At 47.5% G+C, this 13280-nt stretch overlaps 3 protein-coding genes across 3 annotated transcripts; 2 read left to right on the top strand and 1 right to left on the bottom strand.

The window, feature by feature from the left end:
* Nucleotides 1-640: 640 nt before the first annotated feature.
* On the bottom strand, nt 641-2690 carry ptr-2 (Palmitoyltransferase; the record flags this gene model as incomplete). Its single annotated transcript, XM_031148502.1, has 2 exons — nt 641-1438; nt 1485-2690. The coding sequence occupies 2 exons, from the start codon at nt 2688-2690 to the stop codon at nt 641-643; spliced, it is 2004 nt and encodes a 667-aa protein (XP_031006756.1).
* An 886-nt stretch (nt 2691-3576) lies between these two features.
* Nucleotides 3577-4293, top strand: LHYA1_G003532 (Uncharacterized protein; the record flags this gene model as incomplete). The annotated part of the gene is made up of 4 exons (XM_031148501.1): nt 3577-3672; nt 3767-3943; nt 4001-4081; nt 4249-4293. The coding sequence occupies 4 exons, from the start codon at nt 3577-3579 to the stop codon at nt 4291-4293; spliced, it is 399 nt and encodes a 132-aa protein (XP_031006757.1).
* A 1323-nt stretch (nt 4294-5616) lies between these two features.
* PMT1 (Dolichyl-phosphate-mannose--protein mannosyltransferase) lies at nt 5617-8672 on the top strand (the record flags this gene model as incomplete). Its single annotated transcript, XM_031148500.1, has 5 exons — nt 5617-5852; nt 5909-6198; nt 6245-6528; nt 6576-8042; nt 8097-8672. 5 exons carry the CDS (start codon nt 5617-5619, stop codon nt 8670-8672), a joined length of 2853 nt encoding a protein of 950 aa, XP_031006754.1.
* Nucleotides 8673-13280: the final 4608 nt, after the last annotated feature.

The following is a 13280-nucleotide window of genomic DNA, read 5'->3' as shown; positions in this document are numbered from 1 at the left end:
CGTCTCCAGAGGAAGGTGACAGTCAATCAAGCCGTGATCGTTCGCGAAACATTACCCCCAATACTTCGCTGTCTTAGAGGATCGACGGGAAAGCGTGCAAAAAGCCAAAGAAAAGGGGTCGACCTGTGAAATTACATCAGTGAGCAAGTGGCTTCGCCGATTACAGTGCATTGTTTGCTACGAAGGATTTTGGGTATGCTGTAGGTTTGGAAGTCAAATTTTATTTGATCGCCTGAACAACCACCACCATGTCAGTACTAGATCATCTACGGATCAAAGGTTGGTGGCAAAGCTTTATTATGCTATTACAATCGAGACCTTTATCCGTAGACCACTTTCACATACTCTCGGATAAGAAAGAATTTCCACTCCTCCACCGATTATACTATAATACCTACGCTCTAGTTCTAGTCCAACATAATTATGCTACGATATGGTACAAGAAAGCCAGTCCTGATCCTGCTAACGTCATAAAACTAACATCACTTCACATTACCCCCCATCTTCCCCGATTATCCAAACAAGGTATCTCCCGCCCCCACCCCACCTCCTCCCCGGCAACCCCAGTCCATCCATCCATCCGCTAAAACGCTCAACACAAAAAGAGAAAATTATGTATGGTATAAAAAGCACGCACGCACTATCTAACACCCGCCCTCACGGCACTCGGTCCTTGAAATCCCCTCTCACCCGTCACATCGCCCATCTCCATCGCAGCATCCGGCCCAACCCCCTTTCCCTGAAACTCCTCCTTGACCGGCGCCGTCTTCTTCCCCCTCTTCTCCCCAAACCTCGGATCGCCCTCTTCGTATCTCTTTTTGAAGTCTAGATAACTAGGCGGCCGTGGCCGACAAAGTACCACAAGCCAGTTCTTCAAAACGTTGCCTTGCGTAAAAACACGGTAGCGGTCTTTCTTGAGGAATTTATGAGAATTTAGATATTCACGCGTCGTCTCCCCACGTCCCATCAAAAATATGTGATAGATCCAGAGCGAAGCCGGGTATGGGGTGGTGAGAGCAGCGTAGATCAACATTGCGAAGGGGACTCTGAAATGTGAGATGGAATCGGTGAAGCTGATATGTTGGGAGTTTTTGTAAGAGAGGATTTGAGCAAGGCTAAAACCGAGCACTAAGCAACCGAAAATGGTAACGGAAGTAAGGAAGGTGAAGAAATAGCGGTAGTTGCGGCGGCCTACGCAGTTGTTGATCCATACACAGTGGTGATCTTGGGTTTCGATGCAGGAGTCGCATGCGCGACAGTGGTGGGCGCGTGGGGGGCGCCAGATATTGCAGGTTTTGCAGTATTTTGTTGGCACTTCCATTGATTCTGAGCTCTTGTAGAATTTTATTAGGGTCCAGTCGCTTTGAGGTGGGCCGAGAGCCAGGGGGTCTTCATTCTCGTCTGGGGGTGGCATTGGATGGAGATTGCGGGGGAAAATCTGGAGAAGTTAGTTTTTGTTGTTCATGTGGATACCGGGGACTTACCCCTGGATCTGAAAGTGATGCATGAAGGAAAGAAGATAAGCAGATATAATACACATAGGCAAATACAATGGGTATCGCGGGTGAGATGTTGTGCCATAACCAAGGCGCTGAAAAGATGAAGAAAAGGATTCCTGGCAGGACCACGAGGAAACCGGTGACGATACTGATAGGTCTATCTCGAGTATTTTGTAATCGTCCCCCCCAAAAGAATTGGGTATTGCCGGTAAAGTATTGGTAATTGTTTCCAAGATTTGGCGTCTTTGGAGTCGGCTTCGAGACATGTGTTGGAGTCAAGCCTGGTGATGACGCTACTGAAGATAGCTTTTCTCTCCCTTTTGAGCTACGATTGGGGCTATTCGTATCATCCCCTCGAGTAGGTAGTAAGAAGCTAGAACGAAAGGATCGTGGAGATTTCGCAGGTGTAGGGAGTCCGCCACTTTTGTGTTTGCCATCCACGTTCAAAGTAAGCTTCTTGGTATTGCCTGCAGGTCTTTGTAAAGGTCGCGCGCTCTCTGAAAGGCTTGCAGTTGTGTTGTGTTCTTGAGTAGGACTACTTGTAGATGTGTATCCATGAGTAGGGCTAGTATTAGCTGTCACTCTCTCAGTCATCTCCGACACTTCAGTCCCTATCGAAGGTGGACGTTCCTCGGGTGCCTCCTGCCTTGTCATATCCGAGGTGACACTGTTCTGCCTCCTTACGCCATTGTTGCCCTCGGCAGAGCCGTCATTGGTCGGTGCTTTTTGTAACAATGATGGTCGAGATCCTCTCTGCGCTTGTAGTCGTTGTGAGCTCATCGGACGGAAAAAGGCGTGGGACGAGAGTGACGGAACATGGGTTCTACTGGTAGCGCTCGTAGGTCGACCCCCAGATGTAGTCGAACCAGATATGCTGCCCCGTTGTGCAAGGGGAGGAGGTCCTCTTCGAGATGGAGGTGCTTGGGACCATGCCCTTTGTTGTGACGAGACTGCTGTAACAGCAGTACTCGGCCTCGACCCCACATCTCCAGCCTGGGCACTGCCTCGTCGGTAGCCTTGTGGGGTTGGGCGGACTGCAGAATCTGCGACACGATCTCCTCCATCTTCTGAGGCTATATCGGTCATGCGCGATGACAATACACTCTCAGTATCGCCTGCCTCGAGATGTTGATGTGGGAAGTTGTCGGTATCCGAGGAATGCGACATGGCAGAATTATTTCGAGACGCCATCGCAGCGCTGGAGGAATAAACGTCCTCTTCCTTGTATTATCTGTGCGTTCCTTTAACCCGCATCTCTCAAGTAATCATATCAAGTGGTGTTGGAGTGCCAGCGTCGTATGGTGGTTGATTAGCGCGCCAAAGGGGGATATTAAATTTCCATAAGTGAGGGGCGGCTAGAGAAGGACGGATGAATGTGAATATGGTGGTGGTGCAGCGAAGAGGAGTTGAACCTGTGGTCACAATAAGGAGAGTATGATGCCAGATCTGAATTGTTTTTGCTTTACAAGGAGGGTGAGTGGGTGGGTGTGAGGGAAGGGAAGGTAAGGTTTGGCTTGGACCATCGCTGGCACAAAAAGCAAGAAGCTGGAGTTTTGCAAAGGGGGCACGAAATAGTCCGAGCGTTCGACTACGATCCAGCCAGTCCTGACATGGCATGGCCGTCCCTCGATTACTGCATTAGGACCACTTGGGGAGATTAATGCATAACGTGTATAATTGGCCTGCATAATAATAAGGGGGCAATGTTTCTGATATTCTGACAAGTGTGTGTAAAATCTGCAGGTACCAGGCACTGAGAACCATTTTAGGAGATTTTGATTGGAGGAAAATAGAAGAAGTATTACACAGAGGCTTACAATATTAATACAATTACCTGCAACATATGATTTATGATGTACAAAAGCCAGTCCATCATAGCATAGCGTTGTGTAAACGATCAGACCCCCACCACTGCAGAGCCGTTGGCTCGGCAGAAACTCAACTTGGCGGGTCAGATCACGTGATCTTTAAATCCTGCCGAGCAATCCAACCTAACTTCCATCCATGGCCGAATCGAACCACTTCCATTGAACCTCACCACATCCAATTCCACCACCCTCGAATACATCACAACACAATGTCTGGAGCTATAGGAAAAGCCGCACAGCAGGGCGCAAAGGCCGCCACAGGCCACGTCTCTGTCAAGGGAGCCCGCAGAGATCCCGAGCTGTTTGTATGTGCCATTCCCATTCCCTCCTGCTCCTTCAGCTTCAATTGAAATGAGACTGGGTCATAAGCTAATCGCTGCATGGTTGATGCGTATATAGGTCTTGTTTGGAGTCATGTCTGGCGCTTTCGGCCTCGCGGGTTTCTACTTTGGTCGCAAGCCTACATCGTCGACTTCCGAGGCTAAGGTCAATATTGCGAAGGGTAGCATGCCATGGCAGACGGAGAGCACAAAAGGGGACGAGGCTAGAGAAGAATTCAAATACCAGTATCACCCGGTTGGTTTTTGTTGGTCCTGGAGAAGTTATTGTGTCCTATGCTAATGATTTTCGTAGGGTGGCGACCCGAAGAACCCTCCCAAGGACGCTCCAAGCGCCTTGCACAGCGTGATCGTGCCCAATGTCAACTTGCCAAAGGTATGAAGACCCTGTCCTGTTATATTTTTTGGGGAATGGGAGAACATCAGACCTGGGGTGGTGGAAATGCATGGGAAGGGCGGATTGGGCAGATTCTTTTGAGGGGCAGACCTGACAATTGGAAATGCATTGGCAGACGCAATAAATGCTAACTTGTGACTGTTTAGGAGCTGCACGAGAAGTACAACAAGTGGGGTAAAGATGGATACTAGCTTGGTAGAGATTGGGAAGAGGTAGATGGGGGGTGGGTGTTTGGAGAGGTCCCGATGTAGATACATAGACTGGAATTTGTTCTTGCGTGTTACCGAATGATGATGTTAAAGGAATTATATATCCCAACGTGAAAGCGATGAAACCTACTGCATCAATTAGGGTAACTTCAAATTCAGAAGAGACATTTTTAAGTGCTTGGGTAGTGGCGTCTTCGAGTGATGTATGTTTAATACAAATTTCGCGCACCGGCAACATGGGATTGACTCCCTAAACACTCAAACAAGTTTCTCTGACTGCAACGAAAGGGTCCCTAGAGCTGGTAGATGCAGGCTAAGAATCTCCTGCAAAGCTATGGAGATAGCCGCGGAATAGCAGCCCATTCGCGACCAGGTGTTAAGATGGAGATAGCGTACTGATGGGAGCAATTGTGAATTACTACAAAGACTCCGGGTGAGTTGTTCCCATGCCTTGGGCTGATCCAAATGTAATGAGATGTGTGTGTAGAGCTTTCGTTTTTTGGTTTGGTTGAACTTCTTGTTCACGAGACTTTGGTGGTACGAGCCGGTGCGTTTTAAAAGGCACGCGAGAATATTTGCGAGTGGATTTCAACTGAGGGGGAATAACCCTTGGTGTTCCTCGCTGGTGGACACGACGTGAACAACTTTAGATATACGACAATATTAATCTGTATTCATGTATCAAAGCAAACTGATATGTTTCAGCCTTGTTCAGCGAACAGGGATGTGTGCAGACGCTTTCCCCTATTTGTACTTCGTGGTTCTAAATTAAGAGTGCCGATTTGGGTCCTATAAAAACATATAACACAGAAGAATAGCCTTATGGAAAGATGTACATTCTTCTGGAATACTCTTGCAAAGGTAGATTGATAAATGTAGTATAATGCCAGTTCATTAAATATAGAATGGACCCCAAATTAATTGTTCGTGATTCTAAAAGTAGACCGACTCCTCCAGCCGTGACTAGCTCTGGAGCTTCAGCTGCATGCATGTCAGGGGGGACTCGGCGGAAAAGATCTGGCTTGATGCCACGATTAAAGGGATACGATATCACCCCAAAAAGTTGCCCTCCTCTTTCTACCACCACGACACGCCCAACCTCCAACCTCAACCTGTCCAATAATCTGTGGATTTCGATGCAATAACACTTTTAATTCTGTCTGCGATTCTTTCTCCACATTCATTTACGGATTGCGACAATTAGAACGCTGCAGGGCCTGGTGTGAATCCAGGAGTACGCGTGGGCTGTGAAAGCTCAAGACCTCGTCAGCCTCTCCTCGACATCTCAACAAACACATCGCAAATATGGCGAAACCTTCGAAATCTGCCAATTCGGCCGTGGGAAAGATTCCACGAAGCCCGTCGGCACAGAAAATTGTGAAGAAGTCGGACGATTACACCTCGGAAGGTGTGAAGGACCATGATATCTTCCTTTTACCTGGCTCCGACTATCAGGTCATGCTGGTGGTCACGGTGTTGGCTGCTATTGTGAGGCTATTCAGAATATACCAGCCAAGCAGTGTAGTGTTCGATGAAGTCCAGTAAGCTCTCCTGATCCCCAAGATCTGCGAACAATTGCTAATAGGCGCTTCAACAGCTTCGGAGGATTCGCATCGAAATACATCAAAGGCAAATTCTTCATGGACGTCCACCCTCCCCTCGCAAAACTACTCCTCACATTAGCTGGATGGTTAGCTGGATTTGATGGAGAATTTGATTTTAAAGATATAGGAAAGGACTACTTGGAGCCTGGTGTCCCATATGTGGCCATGAGATTGCTCCCAGCTATCTGCGGTATTCTTTTGGTTCCTACCATGTTCTTGACTTTGAAGGCTGCTGGATGCAGAACTGTCACTGCAGCTCTGGGATCGTGTCTGATTGTCTTTGGTAAGTATCCCATTTTCCCTGCCCAGGCAATTGCTGACCAAGTTAGAAAATGGTCTCCTTACCCAGGCACGCTTGATCCTCCTCGACTCCCCCCTCATGATCATGACCGCTTTCACAGCATTGGCATTCACCTCTTTCACGAACCAACATGAACAAGGCCCCTCCAAGGCTTTCGAGCCAACCTGGTGGTTTTGGCTTGCAATGACTGGTCTTGGATTGGGTGCAACTGCCAGCGTTAAATGGGTTGGACTTTTCACAATCGCCTGGGTTGGAAGCTTGACTGTTCTCCAGTTGTGGGTTCTACTTGGAGACTATAAAACAGTTACTCCTGTAAGTCCTCAACCCCACCTGTCCAGGGATCTTGCTGATCGGCGTAGCGTAAATTTGCCAAGCATCTCGTGGCAAGGATATTCTGCCTCATTGTGATCCCAGTAACATTCTACATGGCAATGTTCGGGATCCATTTCCTCTGCTTGGTTAACCCCGGTGATGGAGATGGATTCATGAGCTCCGAGTTCCAGGCTACTCTCAACTCCAAGTCTATGCAGGATGTTCCTGTCGATGTTGGATTCGGTAGCCGAGTCAGTATCAGACATCACGCAACCCAAGGAGGATACCTGCACTCGCACAACCTCATGTACCCAACCGGTAGCAAGCAGCAGCAGATCACTCTCTACCCCCACAAGGATGAGAACAACGTTTGGCTCCTCGAGAACCAGACTCAGCCGCTTGATATCACTGGACAGCCCATCAACGGTTCTGATGCATGGGATACTCAGAACCCTCCAACCTTCATCAAAGATGGTGACACTCTCAAGCTGTACCACTTCCAAACCCACCGCCGCCTCCATTCTCACGATGTCCGCCCACCTGTTACCGAGGCCGAATGGCAAAATGAAGTATCTGCATATGGGTATGAAGGCTTCGAGGGTGATGCTAATGACTTCTTCAGAGTTGAGATCATCAAGAAGATGTCCGACGGAGAGGAGGCCAAAAACCGCCTTCGAACTATCCAGACCAAGTTCAGGCTTGTGCATGTGATGACTGGTTGTGTTTTGTTCTCACACAAGGTCAAACTACCTGACTGGGCTTCAGAACAGCAAGAAGTTACGTGCGCAAAGCAAGGTACCCTTCCAAATAGCGTTTGGTACATCGAACAAAACGAACACCCTCAACTTGGTGAAGACGCCGAGAAGGTTAATTACAGAGACCCGGGTTTCTTTGGTAAATTCTGGGAATTGCAGAAGGTCATGTGGCAAACGAATGCTGGACTCGTCGAATCTCACGCTTGGGACTCTCGCCCACCATCCTGGCCTATTCTTCAGCGTGGTATCAACTTCTGGGGCAAGGACAACCGCCAGATTTACCTCCTTGGTAACCCTATCATTTGGTGGAGCTCTACCCTAGCAGTTGCAATCTTCGTTGTCTTCAAGGGTCTCGCAGTTCTGAGATGGCAGAGAGGATTCAAGGACTACGACAACTCGATCTTCAAGCGCTTCGATTACGAAGTCGGTACTATGGTTCTCGGATGGGCGTTCCATTACTTCCCATTTTACCTGATGCAACGTCAACTCTTCCTCCATCACTACTTCCCAGCTCTTTACTTTGCCATCATCACCCTTTGCCAGATATACGACTACATTGTGGCTCGTATTCCAGGTGTTGGTCTTCGCGAAAACCCAATTATTGGACGTCTCGGAGCTCTCATCTTCTTGTCGTTGAGTGTTGTTGCATTTGGTCTCTACTCTCCTCTAGCATATGGCAACCCATGGACGCAGTCTGCCTGCAACGCAGTGAAGCTCTTCGACTCATGGGACTTCGACTGCAACACCTTCCTCACAGATGTACGTCCCCCCTCCCGCGGCCTTCCTATACGAGGACACAGCTGACCCCCACAGTACTCCCAATACTCCTCCCAATCCATCAATGTAAACGACAACGTCCACAAGACCGAAAATCCTCTGGTCCCTACTGAGGCAGCCCAAATCCCCCAGTTCGGCGACGGCTTTCGACAGCCCCTCGTCGAACAACCACAAGACATCTCTGAAGCCCCAGCCATGGTATCCCCACCCCCTGAACAACCACCACCACCAGGACAAAGCGTGCTCTCCCGTGAAGAAAAAGTAGAGTACAGAGACCAAGATGGTAACCTACTCGATGAAGAACAAGTCAAGTCGCTCGAGGGCAAAGTGAGCTTCAAAACCCGCTACGAGACACGCACACGCATGGTCGACGCAGCTGGTAACGAAATCAGCCCTGAACAAGCTGAAGCTGCCGGTGTAGCGCCGCCGCACCCGGATGTCGATGGACCAGATTCTTCGACAGCGGGCAAACCGGAACCAGATAGCCAGGATGGGCCGAATGCGCAGAGGGAGGTGAAGGCGGATGAGAGCAAGGAGGAGAGTGTAGCGAAGTCCGAGACTGGCGCGGCCAAGCCGGCGAGTGAGGGGAATGAGGCTACGGGTGCTGCATAGATGTGTGGATGCTTGTGTATTGAATAGTATCGTAAGAAAAAAATCCTCTTTTGTATGTTTGGGCTTGGGTGGGAGGAAGGAAAGTGGGTTTGGAGGTTGGCGATGTATACTAGGGTGCATACAGCGAATAATACATCTATAACTCCGATGCCCGCCGGGTCGTGTCTGTTACTCGTGAGGTGAAGTTGCTCTTCTGACTTTGGTGGTAGGTATGCAATTGGCTCCTATAGTGTTTAACGGCCGTCTTTATTAAAAGCCCTGTGCACTTTATGCTAGATAGAGAGAAGCGCCACTAAATCATCAACTTTTAATGTTCTGCACTACCTGGCATGTTATAAATTAATGCCGCTTTTCATATTCCCCACAACTCTTGCGGCACAAGGCTTCTTCTTTTTACAGAGACGGCCGTAAAACATTATAGGAGTTAAGTGGCAGGTGTGTGCTATATCAAAGGAAGGCCGGTCACGAGCGACAATGTAAGGCCTAATGGCGGGTTTATATGGGTCTCCATGAGGTTCACTTCTTCCTCTCTAAGCTTCTAGTTGTCATGTAAATCAAATTGAACCAATCATAGTCCTCGCTCACTCTGTTTCCACACGTCCCTTACATTGTTATAAAAATCTCACGCCCTTAAGGGGAATAGAAGACGTATATGCTCTGAGTTTTTGATCTGCCGTGCAAACACCGCCAGGAGACGGCTGCTCAAGTACGAATGGTACAAATTGAAGGATCTAAAACCTTTTAGTCTGTAATGTTGAAGCGCTCCCTGGGGTCGTTAGTCAAGATTCCATTCACCCAAATAGGCTTAGCTTAGTAGACTGATATCCATTCCACACACCGCCCCATAGATAGAGATTACAATCTTGTATACATTCTCCAGGGAAACAACCTGCGCACCACTCACCTATGGTACGCACTCAAAAACCGCCTACGCCGGTTGCTCTATGGGTGCGGTGCGAGTTACAAATATCATGGGATACGTCGCTAATCATTTGTTTTGAGATAGCACTTGGCTCCTAATTACGCAACGAAAGCCTCAATTTGAGCTCTCTGTCTTCACAGCCGTAGGACAATGGCCGACCGGGGTCCACCGTCCTCGTCCGCAGATCTTAAGAGAACCCGAGCAGCTTGCGATGGATGTCGTCGCCACAAGCGAAAGGTGGGTTACGAGTATGTTTCATAAGTCTTGAAGGTAATACTGATATGCACATAGTGTGATGGTTTAGTCCCAGTGTGCACTCTCTGCTCACGTGTTGGACGTTCTTGTGTATACGAGATTAGAGAGCCTAAAAAGTAGCTCCTACCTATAACCTATGCTTATAGAATGAAAGCCTGATTACTAGCTAATCCATTCAATCTCAGACGAAGATATTGGGACGAGGCATTTGTCCACGGCTTGGAGGAGGAGATCTCCTCTCTCAAATCTCGGCTGGATGCAACCAGAGAGAGTCAGACAGGACTGTGGTCACCACATACCGACTTGGGGATTGTCAAAACGTCTGCAAGTAGAAATCTGTCAGATACTGGCGATGACTATCCCGAGGACCCAAATATTTCTGCAAGGACCACGGAACATCCAGCATTAGACGCTATCGGAGAGTTAAGCATGTCAATGATCAATTTACAGGTTGGCGAATTGGGTGAACCTTCGTTTACTATACGAGGTCTTGCTTCCCAGTATGAGAATAATGCCCCCCAGATTTCACGCAGTAATCTTGCGCCGATGACAAGTGCGCAGGACCAGACTATACGCTCTTCAATTAAAACCGAAGCCGCCAATGAGGCAGATATACATCGAAATCTTATACAAAGCTTTCTGACCTATGTGAACCCATTTCATCAAATATTTCCGCTAAATACTGCCGAAGAGGTTTTAGAGTATTTTTCGGATATCTCTAAGAAAGCATTAGATGTACAGTTCCTTGCATTCACGGTATTTGCTGTTGGTGCATGTTTTTCTAGTGCTCCTAATGCTAAGGAGCTCGGTTCAAAATACAACGCGCTGGCGGAGTCTATTTGTTTTCAGTCTTGTCGTGATCATCAGGCGGAGAATGTTGTAAAGGCATTGGCACTTCTGTGCTGGTTAGCTCATTACTATGGAAATGATGGCTTTGGGTGGCAGGTTCACTGTGAGTCAATCCACTATCTCTACATTCATATGGTCCTTTCTGACAAGAGAGGAAGGCCTGAATTCAGGTACTGTCTTAATGCAGGGGTTGCATTGGACAGGTTTGATTGAACCAACACAATTTTCCTCGCCGAATCAGCAAGCGCGTCGAGATTCACGAATACGAACATTTTGGACTTATTTTTCACTGGAGCGGTATGTACGATTCCTGACACTTGTATATTCCGATGCGCCGTATCTTTTACTTGAAGGCCTGCCGGTTCTAACCAAGGAGTACTGGAGCACAAAACCAATAAATATGAGACACAGTTGCTAAAAAATGCTCAAGGCTCAATACCGGGTTTTTAGGAATGAACTGTGCAATACCCTGGCAGCGAATCCGTGTCCCCCCTTTTACGACAAGCCTACCACCGGAGAGAACTGGCATCGATGAGCTTGCATTCGATGCTCATGGTCGAATGTGGCACTTATGGGACTCTTGTTTAGATCAAGCGTGAGCAGAACCACCTTCACTGCTGGTATATAGAGAGCGTGGAACTGACTTGGGTATATCAGCCACGCCTTTAGCTGGACTGGGCTTTCCGGTGCTGCAAAGGCCGAACTGCAGCTTTCTGCGCACGAAGTACTGACTACTTTTTACAGTAGTCTTGATGCACGTCTCACCGTTCAGCATGGCGATATTCAGGCTAGCGTCGTATATCTCCATGTGGCATATAATGCTGCACTTCTCTTAGCACATCGGCCATTCCTCAACGAAGCTCTCAACAGCGATTCTATGAGGTTAGCCTTGAGATCGGTCACAACAGCCGCGAACACCATATCAAGTTTTATACGACGCTTGCGCAACAAATCTACTTTTGCTACTGCGCCTATGTACATTATAAGCTACATCTTCAGTGCTTCTGTTATTCATCTTCTCATGGCCACTGCTGGAAAACAAATGCCTGCAACGCGTCGCGCCGTGAGCGGTCTAGCAGCTTGTATCAACGCATTAGAAGACATGCAAAAGGTGTATAGCTTCAAGGTTGACAAAACCCTGCGTCGACTGCAGGAATTGGCAGGAAGATGGCGTGTAACATGGGCTCTACCTCTGCGTTTGAGCTATCCAATAAGTTGGCCCGAAAGAACAGATGAAGGATCCGTGCCAACGCAACATCAAGGCCCCCAGCAGGTTGGTTTGACCGCATTAGACAGTGATTGCGCACCTTTAGTCCACGAAAACATCTGCGCAGGATGGGACTTAGACAGGACGTTAAATTCTCTGAATGGGCTGTATGAGATGCAGGACGACCTCAACTTGGATTGGCTTTTCGGTAATACTAACGAGTTTGGAGAATAACTAATCATTTTTCACTTGAATGAGTGTGGTATTCATCACGTTGCACATATAATATAGGAAGTCTGTATTAAAACCTGCTGATTTTGCGACATCATCTGAAGCCTGATTCAGCAGTAGCCTATAGTCATGAAAAACGTCCCAAAAGTCGATAGCAGGTCAACTCGCCCCGCTCTAGCTAAGGCACCTCACATGGACTTGTGAAATGATAGAGTTTCCTTAGGGTTGCAGCAAAAAAATTAGATACAAATCATGACCGCCTGAGGCATGGTGCGGATGAGTGTTTACCGCATATGTTTTAACACGCAAGTGCTAAATCGCGCCATTCTTTGGCGGTGTCCTCAAGATCTGCAACAATAGTGGGTAGTGCGGATGAGTATTTTCCGCATGAGATCTAAAGTTATAATCCTGCCTAAGGCATGATGCGGATGAGTGTTTTCCGCATATGATTCGACGTGCAATTGGCGGCGTCGTAGAAGCAAGGTGGGAGAAGTAGATAAAAGAAACGCTGCTGAACAGTCCCACATTTGATTAATGTCGACTGTACCGTAGAGGCTCCTGTTGGTGTGTTTCGAGATGTTATCGGCATTTGCCGACATGGTTTGAATTTACTTACATCATACGCGGAAAATACTCATCCGCATAACCCACTATTGTTTTGCGGCAAATCTTTGGAATGGTTTTTATTATATCCGTTCACGGAGTTTACCAGATTCAACTGGTTCATATTAGAGAACGCCAGTAGTAGTGTTAGAGTAATATGGCTTATATTTGACTATCCAGATATCATAATACACTTAAGTGTTTATTGCCTTAACCTACGAGCCTTACTAGGCGCCAGAACATTAACGGGTAAAAATATAAGAATGATCGGTCCAAAAGTCGAGCACTGCTCATTGGTGAAGTTGACAAAATTGGCGAGAATTGCCCTATGATTTAGTAATTGAGGGCTGACGGATCGTTACCTAGGATCTTTCTGATATTCGAACAGATCTCTGTTAATTATATGCGGGGTTACTTAAGTATACTCCAGTGCTCTCTATTTTATAAGACTTTAGCAATTTCATTGATAAAAAGTTGACTGCTTTCTATTTTTAAAAGGCTAAAATATTGATGTGCTCTGTGTTTTATTATACCGTTCGTA

This window comes from Lachnellula hyalina, assembly GCF_007821495.1.
Source record: "Lachnellula hyalina strain CBS 185.66 chromosome Unknown contig00039, whole genome shotgun sequence".
NCBI lineage: Eukaryota > Fungi > Ascomycota > Leotiomycetes > Helotiales > Lachnaceae > Lachnellula > Lachnellula hyalina.
The sequence above is the reverse complement of the archived record's forward strand: the minus strand, read 5'-3'. Positions and strand labels throughout refer to the sequence as shown.